We start from the raw sequence: 26162 nt of genomic DNA on the forward strand, positions 1-26162 counted from the left end.
TCGTGTGATGAGGCTAGGTAAATACAATCTTGGAAGTAAAGATTGATATTTTAATAATATGTTTTTATATATTTAATAAGTTTTCTACACTTACTAGGTCTCACAAACAAGAGCAATTAAGTATTTGTGTAAGATATCCCCACGGAATGGACATCTATGAACGATTTTTAGGATTTGTTGACGTATCAGAAAAGCAAACTGCAGATGCTTTGGTTTTAAAATTGGTTGAATTTTTAAATGCATCTAAATTAGATAAAATTCCCATCATAGGACAGGCATATGATGGAGCAAATGTCATGTCAGGTCACATAGAAGGTGTTCAAGCAAAATTGAAAATAGTTCACCCTCCAGCTAAATGTGCAGTATATGTACATTGTATGGCACATAAGATTAATTTAGTAGTTATTGATATGTGCAAGCACTTAAAGGTAAAATTCATAATTAATATTTATTATACCTATTATTCTGATTTGTATTTATATATATTTTTTTTAAGGATGCTAAAATCTTATTTAACGCTTTGGAGGCACTCTATGTTCATTTCTCTCATCCAACAAGAAACGGAAAACTTACTGATTTACAATTTAAATTGAATATGAAAAAGACAACACTTTCTCAGTTAAGTGACACTCGTTGGATTTGCCGCTTTAAAAGCTGTGATGCAGTGATAAAAAATTTTAATGCCATAGCTAAAGTTTTAAATGATGAAATTGATGATCAACAAAGTAAATGTGTTACCCAAGCAATTGGTATGTTATGAAAAATATTAAATAACCATTGGTTTCATATAATGCAACTGATTTTATTGTGCTTTTTCTTTTAGGTATTGTTTCTACAATATCAAATTTTAAATTTGTAGCTTATTTATTCATTCTTCATGATATTCTAAAAGTTGTTAATATATTAAGTATTCAACTTCAGTCAAAATCAGCAACACTTGGAAATTCTGCAAATTTGATAAAAGGAGTAATTGATACATTAAAAAGTTATCGTTCTTCTATTCACTACAGTGAACTGTGGGAAAAAATGGTTGTATTTTCAAAAGAAAATGGAATTGAAATTAATGTTCCCTTTCAAGGTACTTAGTGTAAATTTTTATCCACTGATAGTACATTATATTATACTGTTAATTAATTAAATATTTAAAATTCAATATGATAATATTTTTTTTTTATATTTAACTTAGATGGCTCTAAAAGCCAGAGAAGGGAATCCACTAATCTAAAAAATTATGTGGTTATGTCATCAACTTCAGCTGAAAATAATCACCAAAGTGATAATACAAGTACCACTACATTAGAACCAAAAGAATATTGGATGATACATGCTTTTTATCCAGTAATAGATACAATAATATGTCAAATGAAAGAAAGATTTTCTAAAGAGAGCATTCAAATTGCGACTTGTGTAGATAACTTGTTAAAATTAGACTTTGAGGGATCATCATTACTTATAAATCAATATAAGGTTTTTTTTTTTTTATATATATGATTTATGTTTTTCAAGTACCTATTTCATTTACAAATTGTATATTTGTATTTTACTTTACAGAATTTGTTTGAAGTCATCCCTCATGATTTGAAATGTGAGATGACTGTATTGAAAAATATGATAAAAGGAGTTCCTAGCTATTTAACCATTAAAGAAAAAATATCTAAAGATACGTTTCCAAATCTTTTTAAAATGATTCAATTGGCTATCACTCTTCCGGTCAGTTCGGCTACTTACGAACGGTCATTTTCTGCAATGAGAAGAATTAATAATTATCTCAGGTCTACTATGTCACAGGAACGGTTTTCGAAATTGGCAATACTTAATATTGAGAGAGATATTATTGTTGACACCGAAATTATTTTAAATACATTTTCTAATAAAAATAGAAAAATAAGAATATAAAATGTAAAAAAACTATATTAAATCTGTTACCTATACTTAAAAGTGAATTATTGTTTTATTTTTTAAATTTTACTTGCCTTCCAATAAGCACATTATTTTCTATAGAGGGTAAAGGGTGGAAAAAAAGCTTCTGAGAGGCAGATTGAAAAATTTATGTGAGGGGCTGAAGCCCCCCCCCAATTTTTTTACTCTAATTGCGCCTATGACTTCACAATACAAGGTACATTAAAATAATGTATAATGTATCTCAATACAAGATACAAGATACAGTTGTATCTCAGATAGTATCTTAAATACTATTTAAGATACTGCCCAGCCCTGTGACTGTATCTGATGATTGTTTTTTTAATGCGATTATTGGCAATATATTGTATTATATATTTGTGGATATATTGCCAAGCATTTTTATCGAGATATTAACTGTGATTAATATACAATCGATAGTTTTTATCAATTAAAGATAGAACTAGAGGAGAGCCTAAACATGCATCTAAAGCACTCTAAAAATTGTTTAAGTTACTGAACAATATTTAAAAATTTTTATTATTAATAATAATAAATATACTTTATTAATACAAATTATTGATCAAAAGATTTTATTATTAACTGTCCAAAATTTGTTAGCCTAGGCGGACATTTGATTATGATATAAAGTGACCCCGCACCACCTTTTTGTACAGAAGTATAAAAACATATTACCTTCGATTTTTAGGGGTCTATTAAAATGCTTGGGGGAACTAAGCCCCCTAAGTCCCCCCTGATGTCCGCTTATGTTTGTTAGGATGGGATTTATCAATATTACCTCAATATGACAAATGTTTTGATTATTTTATATTGCACTCCGCATTAACCGAACATATTTGAATATAACTATACATAAGACTCAAATCATATAGTAAAATCTTTATCAGTTCACTAATGAAAACTTGTAAGCAAGAGACACAAATTAAACAAAATAATTTTATTAAATAACATATAACCTTTTTTAATATTTCTATTTTTTATAAATTAAAACATACATATGTTTTAAATTATTTATTGTACATATTTTGTACTGTTATAAATATCTCAATGGACTTAATTTATTGTGATTTGTAATTATAATTTGAATTATAACAATGTATTATTGTTTAATATTGATTTAATTGTATTTTTGTATTATTTGATTGTTAATAATATGTTTAGTAAATTTAAATATCAACAGTTTACAACTTTTTTTTTTTTTTTCCGTTTGAACCGACAGCAGAGGAGGATCTGTGTGAACACTACTACTCTTCTGCTGCCATCGTTTATTAATCTATAATATAAAAATGAATCGCAAAATGTGTTGGTAAGCGCATAACTCAACAACGCCTGGACCAATTTGGCCAAATCTTTTTTTAAAATGTTCGTTGAAGTTCAAGGATGGTTTTTACGGCGAGAAAAATTAGAATTATTGCTGGAAAAACCCTAAAAATAGCCCTTTTCTTTTTCCCATACAAATGATTTGTAACTAAAACGTAGTCAATTTGAGCTTTATTACTATGGTATAAAGTTCATATTAAACTAGCTGGTTTACCCGGCTTCACCCAGGAGGTATTCAACTATTATATATAAAAAAAATGAGAATGAAAAAACTACTATTTTCTTATATTATACCTTTTTTATTTATATATATATATTGGCTTCGCAACTTCTTATCCAATTCTCATACAGTTTTTTTTAAATGAAAGAGGATATCACGGTTTTAGGCATAAATAAAGTCCGATAATGTTAGTCAATAATTAGTTATCTATACATATAATCCAAATACCACTGACTCACTGATCGCTGTATCTCAAAAATTATTAACTACTCAACGTAAGTTTATCGATAAAAATAATCTCATGCATCGCGCGTACACCAATACTCCTATTTTATTATAATGAACGATAAAATGCACACCGATAACATAAACCAATACATATACTAATTCTATTTGTAGAATTAATTTGGACTTGCGTATAAAGTTATAAATATAGTTTCGATTTATTCTTATCTACACGACGACGACGACGAACAAAAAGGATAGGTTGCAGGTAGCTGGAAAGTATCACCACAGACATTAGCAGCGTTCTCTTAGCCTGTGAGGGTCCTCCAAGGTTGGGCATGAGCCGTCCTATAGCCAGCGCTGCCTGGGACGCCTTCCCCGAAACAGTAGTGAAGTGTCCACTGAATGTAAGGTGTGAGTCCAGATGGAGTCCCAGGTATCGCAATTTCCTTAACAAAGGAACTGTGTGACCCCCTACAACGAACACCGGATCCCGATACGCCCACTTCTTAGTCAGCATGGTGGCCTCTGTCTTGTGCCGTGCTAGTTGAAGTCCGTGAGCGCCCATCCAACCATCAATAGCGTCTAATGTGGGGTTGACCACCTCTTCCAGGGTGTCTGAAGTCTCTCCGACTGCGAGTAGGGCTAGGTCATCTGCGAAGCCGACAAGCTGAACCCCCTCCGGAACGTCCATCCTGAAAATGTCATCATAGAATACATTCCACAATGTGGGGCCGAGGACCGACCCCTGCGGAACACCCCCTGTGACCGGTCTGTCAATGCTCTTCCCATCGGGTGTTCTAATGTTAATTGTACGATCCTCCATGTATGACCGTAAAATTTTTAGGAGGTATCAGGGGACTCCTCTGCGTTGAAGAGCCTCATCCACGTGCTTCCATGGCGCAGAGTTGAAGGCATTCTGAACGTCGAGTGCCACTAGGACGCATAGTTCCTGATTTCTTGAGGGTCCATGATTGGCCCACTTAGCCAGGTCAAGAACCTTATTGATGGCGTCCTCGGTGGAGCAATCCCTTCGGAAGCCAAACTGGTTGGTACTGAGTCCACCAGCCCTCTCTAAGTGATCGTTAAGCCTGAGTAGGAGGATCCTCTCAAATAATTTCCCAGTGGTGTCTAGCATGCAGAGAGGCCGAAAGCTAGATGGATTAGATACTGGCTTGTCCGGTCCTTTATGAAGAAGTAGGAGTCTGGCCCTTTTCCACCTAACAGGAAAAACTGACTCGCTTAAACATCTATTGTACATTTTAACAAATATATCGGGGGACTTATTGGCAATCAGCGAAAGCATCTCATTAGGAATCCCATCCAGCCTGGTCGCTTTGCCCCTTGACAGTCGTGAGACTGTTAGCCTGGACTCCTCTGTGGTGATAGGTGGGCACTCATTACCATGATTTAAGTTGTTATCTTCGGCAGTGGTGGTTGGAAAGCTAGGATCTACTTGGCTATCCATCGGCACACGTTGCCAATTGATAATTGGCATAGTGGGAAATAGGTGATCAGCAATCTCTTTTTCGCGTCCTATTGCAGCTAAACCTGGTGGCTGTCTGCCCAGCCGCCCCGAAACAATTCTGTATGGCACACCCCAGGGATCGTTATCTACCGATGCGCAAAGAGCAGCCCAGCTAAGCTTCTGTGACTTACGTATGGAAACGCGTAAAGCCTTGCGTGCCTCTTTGAAGGCAATTCTTTTCGCTGTACTGCCATCAGGGCCTTGTCTCTTAACCACTCTGATATATATGCGCCTATTCCTTATGCATTTGGCTCTAAGATCGGCAATCTCATGGTTCCACCAATGAACTGCTTTCCGTTTGTGGGCTCCGTAGACTCTTCTGGGCATACAAGAATCGCAGGCATTAACCAGATAGTTGTTGAGAACCTCTGCTGCGTCATCCACCGAGGCAGGCTCCTCCAAAACCGGTGGTCCCTCATCCAACTTTCGAGAGAGCACAGCATGATCGAGCTTACGTGTGGCCCATCCTAGATGTACACCCCGTCCCATGGGTACGTTATCGTTAAGTGTTCGCGAGTAGGGAATGAGGTTGAATGTGATGTAGTTGTGGTCGCTACCGGAATAGTCATCGAGGACCTCCCAGTCCACTACCTCGTAGGGGCCCGGGCCCGAGAAGGTTACATCAATGACCGAAGAAGACGCCCCTCTCTGGAAGGTAGGGTGGCTTCCGACGTTGTTGGTCCAGAGTCCAAGACTTGCGGCAAAGGATTCAAGAGCTTCTCCTTTACTATCATCTACACTAGAGCCCCAGTACGTGGACTTAGCATTAAAGTCACCAGCAACCAGGAGAGTTTCATTCTCTCTTTCCCCCTGTCGTATAGCTTGGTCAAGACCATCCAGGAATCCCTTAAAGGCATTCAGGCGGTCCTCAGCAGAGTCGCCGTTGGGGGTCCAGTAGCAGCTGAATACTCTAACATTCCCAAATCGAAGCCATGCAAAGTCCGGGCCAGAACCAGTCTCCTCCGCCACAATGCCCGCAATGGTGGTCAGTGCTATTGAGCACCTCCCGTCAGAACTAGATGCCCAGCTGGGGTGGTTACATGGGGATCTGTTGTGCTCACTGAGGATGAGGAGGCCAATGTCCATGTTCAGCACGGTTCGGGAAAGTAGCTGTTGGGCAGCCCAGTCGGTGTGGAGGTTGATTTGTAAGCAGTGAATCATTGCTTCGAGCGTGATCCATCTCCGCTGGCTTCCCGCCAAGACTGCGCTTGCGAATTGTGCCCAGCAAGTAACTTGAGCGCCTCCTTCCTGGCTTTGCACATACCTGAACCTGGCTTATGTTCAAAACGTTCAATGCCTGCTCTCTCACATGCAACACATCGGTCCTTGTCCGCCAAACAGTCTTTAAGTTCGTGTCCTGGTTCTCCACAGCGTCTGCAATTCAACGATAAGTCGGGCCCGGAGCAATTATCACTCAGATGACCGAATCCGTGACATCTAAAGCACTTTTCGGGTTCAGGACGCCTAGGACGAACGCGGCACATTGTCCATCCAATAGGGACGCGAGTTACAATAGCGGCAGAAGCTCTAGTCATTCTGGCGGTAGCAATTTGCTGGCCGGACCTGGTGGACCAAAGGCCAGTGATTTGAACTGCCTGTCGTTCGCAATTTGCAGCTTGGTCGTCTTCGGATCCGGGTATTGCCGCCCGCAATGCCGAAAGAACCTCACCCTCGGTCGTCACTGCGTCGAGGTCAACAATCTCAACAACAGTAAACTGGCTAAGCTGTGACACTCCTCCAACCGCATCACCCAACCTGGTGGCTATGGCCGACGACAATTTCTGGGCTGCTACTACAGATCCCGCACCTTTGGCTAACTCAACCAGCAAGTGCCCATCCCTGGTTTTGCGCATGCCAGTAACCTGAGCTCCCAGCTCAACCAAGTTCACCTCGCTGTTATTCCTTACTGCACGAACGGTGTCAGCGTACGACGAGCCGGCAGCCACCTTGACTAAAACCGCCGGAGGCTTAGCCCTGAACTTCGCCCCAGTCCTCATAGGTATAGGAAGGCCCATTGCTCTTCCACTGTGCGGAGCTGCAGTTGCTTTCCTGCCAACAACTTCCCTCCACCCTTCGCCATCCGTCTCCATCGCCGAATCAGCTCCAGTATCGGCATGATTTTCCACCGCTGATGACCCCCGTGCACCTGCCTTGGCTGCGCGACGTTTTGACGACTCCTTCTTCCGGCGCTCCTGCTCGCTCTCCCCCCAATTAGGAGTCAGAACGGTGTCAGTTCCGACGTCCACCATCTCCGGCCTGCTGAGGCCCTTGTCCACTGAGCCGGTCCCTAGTACATCTCTCAATTTCTTAGCTGGGGGGAGAAGTGGTGATCTCAATTTACCCTTTTTTGTTAGCATCGGAGCCACGGTCTCATAGATATCTTCAAGCAACTTCATGAGTCAGTTGGACGCCGATTTATCACCCCCTGATCTCACTTCGTTCATTGCTGTTCTTAGCGAAGATTTTATGTACGCCAGTCCAGCCTCAATCTGGTTCTCACTGCCCCCCCACAGTGGAGGTGAGTGTGGGGATTGTGCACTTTCTTTTAATACCCTTCACTGGTGTCGTTTCCCCGTCGGTACACAATCTAGCGCCCCCCGGTCCGGGATTTGGTGACCCAGCCATCCCGGCACCCGAGACACCAGATTCAATTTCCATGACGTCATCATCGACCTCGAGGTTGCCATGATTCATGCTCCTGCGGCTCAGAGCTTTCTAACTACGCGTCACCCTATATAATATACAGTGTGCAGGTAGTCTAAGCGGTTCCGTGTGCTATTTGCTTAATATAGCTGTTCCGGCTGCGCGCCGCCCGAAATCGCGATAACGAGCTCGGCGATAGCGACGACGACCGTTCGCCGGCTGACCTTTGGCCGACCGCGGGCCGATAAGAAAAGTAGTAAATGTTACTCTTACCTAATCAGTAGTCGTACAAACCTAACTTAAAACTGCCCTTATGGGGAAAGTTCTTATAGGACCGACTCAAAATCGACACCGATCCTCGCGCGCACTTTTCAGGCACCTCTAGGTACAAAAATCACAAAAAACTGTTAACAATTGTCAGCTGGAGGCGCAATAATATTAGAACAGTGCTATTACGCATGCTACCACTAAGACAGCCACCGCTGAACTGGACAGTTTACAACTTGAAGGAACAAAACACACAATATAAATATATTATATTTATAAATAATATGACATTGTATTCTGAGTTATTAGCGTTTAACTGCGCTTTTTAAAAATGACGACTACTGATTTTGCGGCTTCAAATCGCGGCTCCCCATTAACTGATAACAACACTTAGCAATCCAGTTTATTATCTATATCTGTGCTATTAAATTAAAACTGACATGGCTTTTTTCATGTAAAATGTAAAAATGTTCTCTATCTAGTATAAAATAAATATAGATATTTATGCATTTATTATATAAATAGCAAGAGGCCGCAGGGGGGGCGACCCACTTGGTGCGCACGCCCATTAAATATAAATAATAAATCATCTCGGTCCTCGGATTTACCATTGGTGTTAAGTTTTGTCTGTGGATAGGGGAGGACATTTTTTTTGAAATTTTTATTTTTCCGAAATTTTGTTTACGGATTCCGGTGTATAGTTTTGTGATCTCGACATAAAACACGTAAGTCCGTAAGTTCTGTTTTAGTGTTTTATCATTATTTTATATTTATAAAAAAAAAAATGTTTAAATAATTAATAACCGTTTTTATATCAATGCAGTTCGTTGCACTCATTGGGACATCATAAAAAAACATATTACGTATTATTTTATTTAATAGTTAAAATATTATATTTATGAGCAATTTGTTCGTAGAAAAATAAATTCAGACTACTGTTATACACGTATACTTAATACTTATACTATTTATAGATAGTATGTATATTGTATATGTATTACTACGTATTTGTTATATTACTATTTATTCATTTCTATAGGTTTTCTTAACCTAGTTTTTAATTTTACATTGCTAAATAAACAAATTACCGTGAACACATGTGTGTGAACAAACAATACACAACGGTATATGCACGTTATTTTGGTAACCGATTGACTTACGGGTTTCGTGTTGAGACCTCAAAACTATATACATCGGAATCCGTAAACGAAATTAAGAATGATGCATTAAGTAGGTTACTGTAATAAATGTATTAACCATATGTGTATAATTTTGTCTACATCATCATCATCATTGTATACATTAATCTTGTTATGTTTTTGATAGTTACATCTTCTGTTAAAATAATTTATTTTACTATTATTATGGCAGTAGTCTGAATTATTTTTTTCAGAAAAAAATGTATTTGTACATTATCGTCATTATCATTGTACGATAAAAATTACAAACAAAAATAATTTCCTTTTTTTTTCTATTTCATTGAAATATGAATTTTGAAGGGTACCTAGTACCTACTCATTACTACTCGTACTACTTGAATATGATTTAATCACAGGTATAATGAGATTAAATTAATATTTTTATTAGACATTATTATTAGCATTGATTTTAGAATATTCTAAAATCAATGTTATTAGTGAAAAGTAGAGATGAATACACAATATATTAAATATCATAATAATAATATGTAAAACGTATAAAAGATACGAAAGCTGTCGAGAATATAACGATTAAAAAATGTGACTGCATTAACTACGGCACATACAATTTCAGTGAAGTCACTATTATAATATCGTTCGACTATTAAATTTTGATATAGCCCTTTGTGTACAACGGTTTCACCCAAGCATATTATAAATAATCAGATTGCGAATTTTATTTAATAAAAAAGTCAATATATGTAAATATTTATATGTTCCTATTTTTGCCGAAATATTTTACATTAATTTTGAATTAGAGTGAAACCTGACTTAACGAACACCTGTATATAACGAAAACCTCTCTTAACGGACAAAATGACCAAGTCCTGACAAAAAGATATGTATTCCAATATATTTTGGCCTGTCTATAACGGATTCTTTGTGTACGGACACGTAAACTAATATTGTACCCCGGTGATTTCATAACAAATAAAAATCTTAGTCCAAATCAGTTAAAGATTTTAATAATATGTACAATATTAGGTAATTAAATAGTTATTAAACCATATTTTTATAATGTATAAATAATCTTATAAAGATAGTTTTTGAGTTATTTGTATTACGTATATAATAATATTATAATAGCTTTACAATATAATAAGTTCGGTAAGGTTAGGTATAAAATATATATTATATAATGATAATTCCAAAAATCAGAATTTATTATTTAAGGAAAAAATAAGAATGAGCATGCTTGATGATTCACTCAGTATATATAAAAGTGACACACATATTATATTATAGATAAATAGTTCATGGATAGTCAAAATCTGTGAGTCGGCAGCATATAAAATATTATACGGATATAATCAGATCTAGCCTAGTCGTTGCAATCTGAGTAATTTGCAGTTACAGACGGTAATAGTTACTTAAATAGGTACCCTACCTTGTACTATTTTTTTAGGTTGAATACATATTCGCTATCTTAAAATCCAACAATCTTTGTATTATTTCATGTGTATAATCATAATAAATCATTCTATTTTTAACCATTATAAATTTTTGTTGATTCTATTTATTTAAATTACACGCCCAGTCGTGCAAATACGCTGTGTTAAGTCGTTAAAAAAAGTAACGTACAGCGATAGAACACGTAATAAGTAATTATTTCATTTCTCGTTGATTTCATAATTTTATAAATTCCTGGTTATAAAATATACAATTTAAAATGAAATTTACTTTCCACCGTTTTTACTGATTTCAACTCAAGCAGCAATATTGAAAAAATAAATGCATTCAAGTTAAAACAAAAAATAATAATAATAATAATAAGTAATGATCGCTTTAATATGTATAACAGAATTTTAATTAAAGTATAAACATATTTTTTTTAATCCGGCCAGACAATATATAGGGCTCAGAGTCTAAGGATAGTATAAATTGTGTTTATCTCTGTTTATATATATACACAATATACGGTGTACAGAAGAAAGAATACTGACTATCTTTTTTATTCTAACCAATATTTTTAATTATTTATTTTTTTACATTTAATTTTTAGAAAATTGCGCTATATTTGTGGCATAACATAATCTGGTTTTTAGAAAAAAATTAATTGTAAAAACATTTATTTGAGTCAAGTAATTTAGTTGTCATATTTTTTAAAATATTAATATGTTCGTGGAATAATATTTTTTTGTGCATTTTTATATTTAAGTTAATCTTAAATTATTAATTATCTTAATTATCTTATTAATTATTATTTATGAATATCCAAAATTTTTTATTTTTACAGAAGAGTTTATACAATTGAATTTATAGAAATGTATAAAACTATTTTATTTATGCATGTTTAGCTATTTTTTTTTCATTTAGCCATTGAAAAATTATAAATCTTCAGTTACAAGTTTTATGAAGGTTTTATAAGATTTTTCAAAAGCAAATAACAATATCAAATCGAAATTTTATCTCGAGGTAACGATAACCATAAAATATTGTACGTCATAATATATCGTGTTGTAGTAGTAACCGGCAACCGCGATTATCAAATACTGGGCGGGAAAGTTGTGATATCTAGTAATTAGACTAGGTAATCATCTAATATGATTTAAGTTTGAAATCATTGTATATTTAGCGAACGCCTTATTTAAATCAAAAAATATAATTATAAAAATTAATTATAAAAATATTTGTATACATTTATAGTATTGAATATAAAAGTTGTCATTTATTTAATCAATAATAACGAATAACTTTATATGTCTATAAAATATATAACTATTTAAGTTAAAAATATTTAAATTTTGATATGTACCTACATGTTCTCATATAAAATGTTTTATTTTAAGTATTATAAAATAAAAAATTTACCACTAATTTAGCGCAATCATCTATATACAAGTATATATATATAATACGTTTAACTTCAATATATTATTACTTTGTTTAAATAAAACAAGTTTCTGATAGGAACAATAAAAAAAACTTGGTACCTAAGTCTCAGCATGTAACGAAACAAGTTATATTATATTTAATAATCATATATTTTTATAAAAATCTATACGATAAATATGGTAACACGTGTTAAAACATATTATTATGAAAACAAAAAGTAGTCAATTGATGACTGTCAAATCTGTCGTCCAATTAGAACAATTCACCGTAAGGTAACACTCTCTCTGTCAAGACATTACTACGGGACACAGAAACATAGCGCATAATATGAACAACACTAAATAGTTAATTGCCATATTGGCGTAAACAGTTATATTTATTTTTATGAAATAAATGGCTGAGGGTATGAACAAAAAAGCCATCATTACACCTTAGAACGTCTTTGATTGGTATCATTTCTTATCGGCTATATCTTTATCCACTTTCACCATATGATTGAAGAGATCTATAAGCCTTTTCGAATAGCCCATCTCGTTGTCATACCAAGCACCGATCGTTACGAATTTTCCGCCGATGATCGACACTTGGTTGAAATCAACTATTGCTGAATACTGATGGCCAATGAGATCGGAACTGACGAGTTTAGTCTTATCTTCGATGAAGGAATACATATCATTGTCGCATAATGTCACAGTTTCCCAGATCGCACACTTGATTTCCTCTAGTTTCACGGAATTTTTAAGGCTATTTATATAAAATTAAAATTAAACCAAAAAAAACGAAAATTTGAAATATTCGTTGCATAAGTATCTAAACACTTATGTTTTTATTAAGAAACAAAATATCTATGCATTTTCATAGTTTGCGGCGGCGCACAGACACAATTGCACAAATACGCAAAGAATACTTCACTCATTTTTTCATTTTTATATTATATTAACCATACACTAGCTGTCGTGCGTAACTCTCGCATTATATACCACTTTGGCTATTTCATAGTCTATACTCTATACGATATAATTAATATATATATAAATTACGTTACTTTATATAAAGTTTCAGCAGCGACACGTCCAGTGTGGGCACTCTTATCGAGTCACCGGTTACTTTTCCTTTTAGTTCAGGAATAACGATTCCCACGGCTTCCGCAGCGCCCGTCGAGCTGTGCACAATGTTTCCAGGGGCCGACCTCTGATACGGAAAATCATAAACATAACAAGTAAATTAGGTTATGATGTTATGGCTCAATTCTAATATAACTTCTAAAAATAGTATTAAAAAAAAAAAAATGTTAATGATATTTTGGTAATATTGTGTCTATTATGTTTGGTAAATGTTACATTCGTTGTAAGGCCTGTAAAGGGTTCATAATATTACACAATATACGATACGCCAATAAAGTTATATCTATAATACTTATCGTTTACAACTGTTCATCTTCACTGTTTAGCTATAGGCTTTACCTATACCTATTATAGCTTTGGCTCTTAATTAATTTAATTCAAAATGGAAAAACTATTTATTTGTTTTCTGTGTACCGGTTTTTCTTTTAACTACATACGTAATATATATATACATACATATACGTATATCCATACGTAATGTATACGAGTATAAGTAAAAAAATATGGAAATAACTAGATTATAACGGAATTATTTACTAAAAACGGGAAAAAATTGTTAACCGTTAGAAGTTCTTCGGGACAATTGAACATGTGTTGCTAGAAAAAAAAGGATCTCATTTTAAACGTGGTGTATGGGTACTTATGTTAGTACATTTTAGAAATACATTTTGTTTTGTGTATTTAGATAGTGACGACAAAACGGCTTTGAAATAACTATTACGCAAAATAGGTACATTTTAACATTCGTATTAAAACGAAACAGAAAAATCGACCAAAATGTAATTTATAGTATTATAACAATTATAGCTCACGTCTTTCGTTTTGTCAAGAACAGCCTGACTAGATGTCATGGCATGAACTGTGGTAAAGAGACAGTTTTCTACGCCGAACTTTTTGTTTATAATATTCAACAACGGTGCCGCACAATTAGTCGTGCACGACGCATTTGACACTACCTCCATACACTTTTTATACTCATTGAAGTTGACGCCCTTCACGAACATAGGTGCGTCTTTGCTTGGCGCGCTGATAATCACCTTTTTCACTCCCGCAGCCATGTGTTTCTATAAATATCATTAAGTATCACTAGATTATTGTAGAACAGAACTAGTCATAAACTTCATAGCGTTCTATAACAGGTACTAACTACTAAGTAGTAAGAATAATAGAAGTACTTATACTTTATAAAGACAATATTATTATATTTTTAAATAATATTATATCTCATTAAAAACGTTTTTATACTAAACGCACCTTGGCCAGTGCGACTTCGGTGAACCTTCCGGTCGAATCTATCACGTAATCTACCGGTAATTCATTCCACTTGATCTTTTCTGGGTTTTCTTCTCCATATATTTTCAAGATACTGCCTGTAGAGACAGACATGTACACAATAATAATAATAATATTCAGTTATGTCGACGTCAAATTTATATTATCTTGATAAAATATTAAAATCGTATAGTAATTATAACCATTGATGTCGAGACTGTTCTCGTGTACGCAAACCTTCCCGGGATACGTCCCATGAACCGTGTCGTATTTGAACGAGTGCGCGATCGCCGCTGCATCGGCACTCGGCTCGTTCACAGCAACCACCTAACGATGAAAAAAAAATAAACCATCAACGATAAAAAACAAATTATATGTGCACGATAATCCATTAATAAGATCGATATAGCTACATACTATATAATCCATTGGACTAGGGACTTACATTTACGTTATACTGGAGGGCTAATCTGAGTACACATTTTCCTATTCGACCGAATCCATTAATTGCGACATTGGGTAAATTGCATGCTCGTCGTATTTTTTGCACAACCATCATTTCGGGTGTGATCAACCGCAAACCGTATTTGAACATTATAACTTTAATAACAAGACAAATTTAATAAAAACTATAATATAAAACTTGTTTTAAAGAAAATTAGGTTTATAATAACAATTGTTTGTTGATTTACAAACATCATCGGTAATTGTAAATTACCTATTTAGTTAGGCCATATAATATTTTTTTTTTTACATTATTTATGATTTAGCACACTACAGTGAAAGTGGCTATTTTCTCGAGCAGTCGCCGCGTACACAAGTAATATATATATATATTTTTTTTTATTGAACAAAAGAAACATCATCTACAAGGCCATTAGTTATAGCACCACATTATTTTATTATTTTTTAAATTTTTATTAGTTTACATTTTTTACAACAATTTTTAAATTAGGTTGTACAGTTTGGTTTCCTTTAAGAAGTTGACTATGTTTATATTTGATTGGAGATCAAGTTGTAGAGCTTCACTAAGTTGATATGGAATGGAGTGTTTGGATCTTGAGTCAACGTATTTGGAACAATCAATGATTATATGTTTGACAGTGAACTCCACTCCACATGTTTCACATATGGAAGGGTCTTTTCTAGCTATGAGGTTGTTATGTGTTGCGAACGTATGCCCAATTCGAAGACGATTTAGTATAGTTTTATCTTTCCTATTTGAGCCGGGGTTTCTCCATACTTGGATATTATTTTTTATTGTGTTTAATTTGGTGTTTTGTTTTGTCCAGTGATTGTGCCATTCGTGGAATAGAATCATCTTTATAAGTTTTTTTAAATCTGTATAAGTACTTACATTTAGAATATGGGTGTCGATAGATGAGGCTGCTTTATTGTCTGACGTTTCCTCGGGTAGGCCTGACATTATATTGTTGTTATCGTCGTAACTAAATAATCCCATACATTTTAGATTTTATTATTCTAAGCGGAGCGATAAGTATTTTAAAAATATCAAACCGTTATTTTAACAATATTTTTTTATAAGCATTAAAAATAAGAATTTTGTCATAATCAAGAAAATTACAATTTATTAAATGTATAAAAAAAAAATGACTGTTTATACCTAAGATTTAAAATTAAGTACAAGGTTCCTTATACTTTATGCACTATATTAAAAAAAAATTATTACCGGATAGCCAAATTAATTTTTATGACAGTTTGAAGTTCATATTTCAACAACGTTCTGGATCAGTAGCAAGGAGCGGACTGGGATATAAAAGTATGGGATGGAATATTTATTAAGGGCATCAATTTATGATTTTATGGGCAATTTTAAAAATCTAAATAAATTGAGAAAAAAAACAACACATGTTGTAATAGCTATATTTAAGTTTTTTATAATATCAAGTGTATGTCTAAACTTAAAAAAAAAAAATTAAAATGATAAAAAAAACAATAACTACTTTTTTGAAAGTATTAATTCTAACACATCACTTACTTTAGGAATTAAGTCATTCTCAATACTTATAAGCAGTATACCGGTTAAATTTTGTTGAGAAAGAGAATTTCTCAACCGGTTTTTTATAATTTTAAGTTTTGAGAATCACCTTTCACTATATACCTGTGTACATGCTAATGTTAAAGTATATTTATACAGTAAATATAAATTAGAGCAGCGTTTCTCAAAGTGTGGGTCGCGACCCACTGGTGGGTCGTCAGTCAATTTTTGGTGGGTCGCGAACAATTTTTTGAACTTTATAGATTCCAAGAAATGTATGTTGAATTAATATTATACTTATCTTATTGTAGTAATATAGTAACAACAATTACGTGGGTAATAAATAATAATTCATTTTTTCAAATTATATAGATTCCAAGAAATTGGATGAATTGTGAATAATAATGATTACTAATAATTCGTCATATATTTATTACGATGGATATTAAATTGTCGTTATCGGAAGAATTCCGCGATAAAATACGATTAAGTTGCAACTCGACAACAACGACTATCAGTCGTTAGTCACTAAGTTGTACCTGCGCTTGCTGGTTGTTATTTTATTTACCGTTTGTGCAAGTTTATAATACGTATAGTACTATAGTTTATAATACGGGTGTTTTGTGAGTTCGTTTTGGTGATATTTCTGCAACAAATTATCAACAAAAATTTGATGATGGATAAATGGTTGATGAATAAGCGAACATTTGAAACCACTGAAGATGAATCTTCAACTTCGAATTTAAATATAAAACGAAAAAAAGTGACGAGAAAGTATGATTCAGAATACCTGAAAATTGGTTTTTCTTGGATATTGATGATCCACGACCACAGTGTATTATTTGTTATGAAATGCTTGCAAACGAGAGTATGCGTCCTAATAAATTACGTCGACATATTGAGACCAAGCATTTTGATCTAAAAGATCAGCCACTCTCTTATTTTGAAACAAAGCTGAAAGAACTAAAAACGTCCAAAACAAAAATTATGCAGTTTACCAAGGTCAATGAAAAAGCTATGCACGCTTCGTACCTGATAAGTTTACGAATCGCAAAAGCTGGTAAACCGCACACAATCGGAGAGAATTTAGTGTTGCCAGCGATAAAAGATGCAGTTGGAGTAATGTTTGGCGACAAGAGTTCTAAAGACGTTGAAATGATACCACTATCAAATGATACAGTTGAACGTAGAATTAATGAAATGTCTCAGTGGACAGAAGATGAGTTAATTCAAAGAGTTCGTAAAAGTAGCTTTTTCTCGCTACAATTAGATGAATCTACCGATGTTCAAGGTTTATGCCAGCTGCTTGTATTCATACGTTATATATGGAACAATGGACCTCATGAAGATATGCTGTTTTGTGAACCAATTATTCGAGGTACTAGCGAAGAAATCTTCAACACCCTTGATTCTTATGTCAATAAAAAAGGTCTTGATTGGGTGAAATGTGTCGGATTATGCACGGACGGTGCTAGAGCTATGTGTGGTAAAAATAGTAGTGTTGTAACTCGAATGCTTGAAGTTAGTCCGAATGCATTGTGGACTCACTGCAATATACACAGAGAAGTTTTAGTATCAAAACACATGCCGGATAACTTAAAAAACGTTTTGAACACTTCTGTGAAAATAGTCAACTTCATTAAGACAAGGCCATTGCAATCACGCTTGTTTGAAAAGTTGTGCGAGGAGATGGAAAATTCTCATAGATCACTTCTTTTACACACTGAGGTACGTTGGCTGTCAAGAGGGAAAGTATTAACACGACTTGTGGAACTCCGTGAAGAAGTTGCATTGTTTCTAAAAGAAAAAACTGATTTGGCACAATTTTTGTACAATGAAGAATTTATTCTGAAGCTCACGTATTTAGCTGATATATTTTCGAAACTTAACGAACTAAATTTATATTTACAAGGAACACAAGGAGCCGATATTTTTGCGGTTCATGACAAAATTAAAGGTTTTATGAAAAAACTTACTTTATGGCAAAGCAACATTGAAAAGCAAAATTATGATTGCTTTGAAACATTTCAAACTTTCATAACTGAAAATGATATAAAAGTAGCTGATGACATAATTAGCCATATCAGTTTGCATTTAATTTCGTTGAAAGATAATTTTAATTTTTACTTTCTTGAAGAAATGAAAAAATATGAACAAAATAGCTGGGTTGTGAATCCGTTTCAGAAATCTATATCCACTGGGATATCGACAAAAGCCGACGAAGAACTCATAGATTTATCAGAAAATTCATCTTTAAAACTTCAATTTAGCCGCAATAATGTGATTCAGTTTTGGCTGTCGTCTCAACAAATATTTCCAATTCTTTTAACTTAAGCTATAAAAATATTACTCCCTTTCTCATCTTCATACATGTGTGAAGTTGGATTTTCGGCAATGGTGGGCATCAAAAACAAACATCGAAACAAGCTAAAATTATCGAACTCCTTGCGTTTGAAAATACTAAAATTGACGTCGATGTCATTGCTGTTATTAACCATAATAGAAAACAAGCATACACATCGCATACACCTCATTATTAAAAGTATATTTGTAAAAATATATTAATGTACTATATAAAATTAACCTATAAAATACTAAATACCTAATAAAAATGTATACATATTTATACAATACAAATTTTGTTTTTTATTACCTACTTTTTGAAAAGTGAAACAATGTGGGTCGCGAAAAATTTTTCGGGGGAAATTTGGGTCGCAGTACTAAAAAGATTGAGAAGCACTGAATTAGAGTAAGACGCTGAGTGAAGATTGAATGTGTTAACATTTTAAAAGTGCACGGTACACGATTATTGCACTTTTTATGTGTATCAGTTTCATTTGGTAATTCACCATAATCAAATTGATCTTGGTTTAAATGTCCATATTCTATAGTCATAAAAAAAAAATAATTAAGTTTATCTAATATGATTAATTTATGTAATAAATTACTGGTTAAAATAAGACAAATTTAAATATTGAAATTCTCAAATGAAATATTATTTTAGAATATTAAGTTAAATAGGTTCTGTTTTTAATTGAAGGAAACGAAAGAAACTTAAAAAATAAAATAAATTAAGAATAAACAATAGTAAAAAATCATTTTTTCACAAAAATTTAGTTTTACTATTGTCTTAAATTTAAAAAAAAAATCAATTTTATAAAGTTTATAGGGTTATAAATGTGCTTGATTAATTAATGAATAAATTGATTAATTTTTTATTTATAAAAATACCTGCATCTAAATATTATTTTTTGTCATCACTGTGAATAGGTGACATAATAGAACCATCAACTGCTTTTATTATGCTACTGTATGTTAAAGCGATATTACATAATTCACTGCGTAACTCGTCCTAGTTAATTTAGGCCACTAAGCAAAGCTCTTTTACAGCATTATCTAAAATATTTGATAAAAGAAAATAAGCAAGATTTTAAAATTATAACATAATGTGTTATGTGCTGATTTATGAATTTACATTCTGAAAATAAGCATAACATTGACAATTTTCCATAAATTAATAATTAAATATGTTATAGTTTTATTATTATCTACTATTAAGTAAGAGTGGTTAGTTTTTTTTTTTAAATTAGTAAATGTTTATCTTTTAAAATTATTAAAAAAGTTGTCATATCTATTTCAAACAAATTACATAATATATTGATATGGAGTTAAATGCTAATCAAATATATTAATTGGTTATTTTATTATAATAATAAATTGTGTCAAAATTAAATACCTGTGAAGTCTAATTTTCCATTGTTAATATCTACAAAGCGATTTGGATCTAAGTATGCTAAAGCACAAAATAGCTTATTGTTTTTTATGAATCTTTCTTTAATAGCCATATAGATTACATCACTTATTTGTTGAAATACTTCAATTTTAAATCTTTTATCCTGATCAAAAACAGACATCATATGATTGCCCTACTAATTTTTTCACATTAACTCCTAAACTCTGCAATGTTGATTTCACAATTGTATATTGAGCTTCACCAGTACTAAATTAAATAGGTATCATTTTCAATAACCGTTCTTTAATTTCACCTTTTTAAACACAACGCAAGCAAACTGCTAATTGGTCCAGAACTGAAACATCTTGAGTCGAGTTAATTTCTTATGAAAATTGGCCAGAATATGTAACTTCTTTTACAATAGAATTTTGGATTTTTTCACCCAAAATTCTTATAATTTTATTAACTGTAGTTTTAGATAAGAAAGTAACTAAATTGCCTCTTCCATGACTCTTTGATTTTTTTTTTTCATTATTTTTTCGATGTGAACATTTAAAACCTGATCATACTTGGCAACAAGTTTGACTAAAGCTAAAAAATTTCCATGATTTAAATTATCTTGATTATTTAAAATGCCATACATGTACTACAAAATATTTTATTTGTATAAAATTGATAAGAATTCCATTTTCTTTCAACAATCTCTCCATTTGCCATCTGTCTGTTATATAATTTTTTAGGATCAAAAGGGACTTTTTATGATTAAAGACAATTGGCTGCATTGGATTTTGATCTAAAAATTTCCATTTTGATTTAAAACTATTTTCTATTGAAGGAGCCATAAAAGCAGCTGTATCAGCAAGTGTTTCAAAATTATAGGTATTATCATTATTGTATAATTTATAATTACAACTTTGTTCTAAATATTGTTTAGCTGCAGATAAGTTCATAAGATTATCTTTGTTTGAGACACCATCACAGTTTAAATAATTATCAGAATTCATAGATTCTACATCATGATTAATTTTATCAAAAATATTATCGATACATATTATGCTATTGATCAAATTGTCATTTTCCTCTTAAACAGTATGAGTAACTTTATTGTTTATTATAATTTCAATAACTACATTATCTTCAATAATATTACATAAACTATTTGTATTATTTAATATAGAAGAAGACTGAGTAATAGGATTAAAAAATAATTTTGTTTGTGTTTTGTCATTAGCAGCTTCATTTATAAGTTTTCTTTTTTTAATATTTCTGTTTTGAGCACCATTATTTCGCTTATCTTTTACCATTTTATACAGATATAAGCAATTTACAGTACTATGAAAAACAATTCAAAAATTATTAGTTATAAAAAAAGTAAATTATTCTCAATTTTCAACCATAGAAAAATCAAAAAAAAATGTTTTTTGAACTTTCAAAAATAGATACCTAAAATGCAAATAGCTAAAACTACCTAATAAAAAAATATTTATCTTGTATAAATTAAAAACGCGCGGACAGCCAAGCTGAATGCACACGTTTTTATGCCTCCGTGTCATGTTTAAAGTAGTGTCGTTTAAACTTGTCGGAATTTTTCGTACTTTATATCAATCTATGAAGTTTTTTAGAGCAGTTGTGACCCCGGTGTCTTCCAGCTGCAAAAATCAACCTTTATTTGTGGAAATAGATTTAAGTTTACTAAGTATACGTATCGTAGTGCATGGTTATATAATATACCTAATCTCACTACAAGGCATCGCTGCGGCGGTGACCTTTGTTCACGCGATTACGATAATATTATAATATTTTATTAATTTACGTTACTCGGCTTTAATTAATCAATTTCGTAGTCCGTAAAAGCTTATCAAGCAATACAGTTGAACATTTAAATATGGATAACCGTAATCAAAATTATACAAATAATAAAAACAAAACACAAAATGCAAATGCAATTAAATCCAAGTCACCGCAAAAAACTGCTAATAATGATAATAAACGTAATCACTCAAGTTCGTCCAATTCAGAACCATCGTCACCAAAATTACTTCAATATGTAAGCAAAAAATTATTCGCGACTCGAAATCGGTTTGAATTATTAAAACCAACTGAACCAGTAGAAGAAACTATTGTAAAGGAAAAACAGTTAATTGATGATCCAGTTCTCACTTACTCTAAACCACCCCTCCAATCTTCATACGAGGCGTAGTAGACTTCCCCGGTGTTTGCACAGAATTAATCGAATTAATCGGTGTCGATAACTTTATTTGCAAGTCAACAGTTGATCATTTAAAAGTCCAAACCTCCAATCCCGAAGCGTATAGAACACTAGTTCACTACTTAAGAAATGAACAAGCTGAATTTCATACATTTCAGCTAAAAGAAGATAAACCCATGCGCATTGTTATTCGTAACTTGCACCCATCTACTTCAACAGAAATGATCAAAAACGAACTTGAACATCGCCTATACGAAGTTAGACAAGTTACGCAGGTTATTCACAGAATTAGTAAAATACCCCTACCATTATTTTTTGTTGACCTCGAGCCGACAGATCATTCAAAAGAAATTTTTAAACTTGAATCCATACTGTACAGAAAAATTAAAATAGAAGAACCTCATAAACCTAAAATTATTAGCCAATGTCAGAACTGTCAAGCTTATGGTCATACTAAAGCCTACTGCGGATATAGTCCTCGTTGTGTCCGGTGCGGTGATGACCACTCCTCATCTGCCTGTCCAAACTCACGTCAAGACCCAATGCGATGCGCCCTCTGCACAGGTAACCACCCAGCAAACTACAGGGGATGCACAGTTTATAAAAACCTCCAGTAACGTAAGAAAACCAACCTAAATAATCACAAATTACATGTAAACACTAGTTATAAATCTAACAATGTACAAGATAGCCACGTAATACCACTTCCTGCAATCCTCCCTCTGGTCATTCTCAAACTTATGCTCAGGCAACTCAAGGCCAACATTTACAATCTGATATTCCTCCGCCAACTCCTGATATTAATTTGCTAATGTCAAGCTTTGTAAGCGAGCTTAAGACTCTTATCAATCCATTAATCTCATTACTTACTCAAGTAATCTCAAGTTTATTGGCTAGAAAAAATGAATAATTCTATTACAAATAAGTCCCTCCTAGTTTTACAACTTAATGCTAATGGTCTTAAAAACCATGTAAATATATTACAAAATGTACTATATGATAGGCGTATTGACATTGCCCTTATCACAGAAACACACTTCTTACTAAATATACACATATATTCATACCTGGATACCAGCTAATTAAAGCCAATCACCCTGATAATACGGCACATGGTGGTGTTGCAATATTTATTAAAAATTCAATCCATTTCCAACCTCTTACCAATTACTGTTTTGATTATATTCAATCGTGTACAATAATAGTTAAGCTAAATAACATACCCATTACTGTAGGTGCTTTTTATTCTCCTCCGCGCCACAATATATCGAATGCTACGTTCACAGATTACTTCAATACAATCAAAAATAATTTTATCATAGGTGGTGACTATAATGCTAAACACAATGCTTGGGGTTGTCGCACAAATAATCCTCGTGGAATTATCTTGTATAATTTTGTCAACGCAAATAATTTCAATGTACTTGCCCCACCGGGACCTACCTATTGGCCTTCTTCCCCAGCAAAAAAACCTGATATTTTAGATATATTTGTCACTAAAATTCCTAGTAATTTACACTGCCTAACTAAGAACATATTAGATCTAAACTCTGATCATTCATCTGTTATATTCAATGTGTCCGCCACTGTATTTGCACGATTTGAACCACCAAGACTTTTTTCCCCTTTAACTGACCGTCTTGAATTTCAAAATATCATTAATCAACGAATTGATTTAAAAATTAAACTTAAGTCAAATTATGATATCGATGAAGCGGTAAATAACTTGATTATGCTAATACAATCGGCTGCTTGAGAAACCACGAAGCTTAATAAAACACATGATTCTAAAAATAATTACCCAATAGTATCTGATCAAATTCGCTGCCTAATAGTAGAAAAACGAAGAGCTAGAGCTAAATACCAAGTCACTAGGCTTCCATCTCACAAAACAGCTTACAATAAACTCGCTAACTCACTGAAAAAGGTGTTGGCAAAATATAAATCGTATGAATTTGAACAAAAATTACACTCTCTATCTGTCATTGATGGGAGTTTATGGAGGGAAACTAAACGATTACTTAAATATAAAACTGCTTCACCTCCACTGTTAAATGCTGACAACTCGCTCGCCGTTTCAGATGCTGAAAAAGCAGAAGTATTCCAAGCCCATCTTTCTAAAACTTTCTATCCACATGAGGACATCCATATTCCGCAACATATTATCGATGTTGGAAATTATTTACATTCTACTTTCCCAAGTGCTCGCCCAGAAAAATACTTTACACCTAATGAAGTTAAAAGTATGATCTCAAATTGTTCTCGCAAAAAATCTCCAGGGTTTGATCTAATAACGGCTAATGTTGCTAATTGTTTACCGAACAAAGCCTTTATATTGCTTACTTATATCTACAATGCTATTTTGAGACTTTCATACTTCCCCAGTCTTTAGAAGTTTTCGCAAATAATTATGTTTGCTAAGCCGGATAAACCTCCTGACCTCCCAACATCCTATAGACCTATAAGTCTATTACCATACTTTTCAAAAATTTGCGAAAGGCTCATTCTCAAACGTATTTATCCGCATATAATATCGAAAAATGTACTCCCGTCCTCACAATTTGGCTTTAGAGCCAAACACAACACCTTACACCAGGTCCATAGAGTAATTGATGCAATCTCTACCTCTCTTGAAAACAAATGCTACTGTACTTGCGCTTTTTTGGACATCTCCCAGGCATTTGACAAAGTCTGGCATGAAGGCCTTCTGTTTAAACTTCGTAAATTTCTTCCTACTACACTATTTCTACTAATGGAGTCATATCTTACAGACCGACATTTTCAAATACGTCAAGGTTCCGCCACCTCAAATATAGCCACAATTAGTGCAGGAGTACCCCAAGGGGGTGTACTTTCTCCTATCCTATTTAATATTTATGCTGCCGATCAACCTTCTACACAAAATACTATTGTTGCTGACTATGCTGACGATAAAGTCATATTGTCAGTACATAATGATCCACTAATTGCTTCAAGAAATTTACAATCCCACCTAAATCTACTCTCAAAATGGTATGCCAAATGGAAAATTAAATTAAACAACAACAAATCCATTCACACAACTTTCACCCTAAGACACGGACTCTGCCCTAACATAACTGTAAATAATTTACCTATCCCGGCTCTTGACACTGTTAAATACTTAGGACTAAACCTTGATAAAAGACTAACATGGCAAAATCATATAAGGAAAAAAAAATTAACACTTAATGCCCGCTCCCGCTCTCTAAAAGTATTACTTTCAAAAAACAAATTCTCATCTTTAAAAACAAAACTTCAAATATATAAATCTCTTCTGAAACCCATATGGACATATGGAATCCAACTATGGGGATCAGCCAAAAAATAAAATTTAAATAAAATTCAGGCCTTTCAAAATATTACTCTTCGTAAAATCACAAATGCCCCACCCTTCGTCTCTAACATGACCCTCCGTAAAGACCTAGGTATAAAAACAGTAGAAGAAGAAGCTGCTATTTTCTATAAACGTTTTTATAATAAACTAGAAAACCATGAAAATCCTTTAATAAAAGGCCTTCATATCCCGACACTTCCTGGTAATCCTCGTCGCAGGCTGAATAGGAAATGGTGCAGGGATCATCTAACCTAGGGTGACAAGTTTTACAAAAAAAAAAAACGGGACAAACAATTTTTAGTTTAAATACTCT

The 26162-nt window shown here is 33.3% G+C and overlaps 4 protein-coding genes and 1 pseudogene across 4 annotated transcripts; 3 read left to right on the top strand and 2 right to left on the bottom strand.

The window, feature by feature from the left end:
* The first annotated feature begins 296 nt into the window (after nt 1-296).
* LOC113557668 lies at nt 297-760 on the top strand. Its single transcript, XM_026963230.1, has 2 exons — nt 297-428; nt 497-760. The coding sequence occupies exons 1-2, from the start codon at nt 297-299 to the stop codon at nt 758-760; spliced, it is 396 nt and encodes a 131-aa protein (XP_026819031.1).
* A 266-nt stretch (nt 761-1026) lies between these two features.
* On the top strand, nt 1027-1896 carry LOC113558928 (52 kDa repressor of the inhibitor of the protein kinase-like). The gene is made up of 3 exons (XM_026964520.1): nt 1027-1078; nt 1187-1467; nt 1552-1896. The coding sequence occupies exons 1-3, from the start codon at nt 1027-1029 to the stop codon at nt 1894-1896; spliced, it is 678 nt and encodes a 225-aa protein (XP_026820321.1).
* A 4474-nt stretch (nt 1897-6370) lies between these two features.
* Nucleotides 6371-7609, bottom strand: LOC113557669. Its single transcript, XM_026963231.1, has one exon. The coding sequence runs from the start codon at nt 7607-7609 to the stop codon at nt 6371-6373; it is 1239 nt and encodes a 412-aa protein (XP_026819032.1).
* A 5000-nt stretch (nt 7610-12609) lies between these two features.
* On the bottom strand, nt 12610-15117 carry LOC113557670 (glyceraldehyde-3-phosphate dehydrogenase-like). Its single transcript, XM_026963232.1, has 6 exons — nt 14999-15117; nt 14757-14880; nt 14536-14651; nt 14094-14345; nt 13203-13348; nt 12610-12901 (listed from the first exon to the last, which is right to left on the bottom strand). The coding sequence occupies exons 1-6, from the start codon at nt 15110-15112 to the stop codon at nt 12610-12612; spliced, it is 1044 nt and encodes a 347-aa protein (XP_026819033.1). The 5' UTR covers nt 15113-15117.
* Nucleotides 15118-17228: 2111 nt separating this feature from the next.
* On the top strand, nt 17229-19092 carry LOC113557671 (annotated as a pseudogene).
* Nucleotides 19093-26162: the final 7070 nt, after the last annotated feature.

Source organism: Rhopalosiphum maidis, chromosome 3, assembly GCF_003676215.2.
Source record: "Rhopalosiphum maidis isolate BTI-1 chromosome 3, ASM367621v3, whole genome shotgun sequence".
NCBI classification, from domain to species: Eukaryota; Metazoa; Arthropoda; class Insecta; order Hemiptera; family Aphididae; genus Rhopalosiphum; species Rhopalosiphum maidis.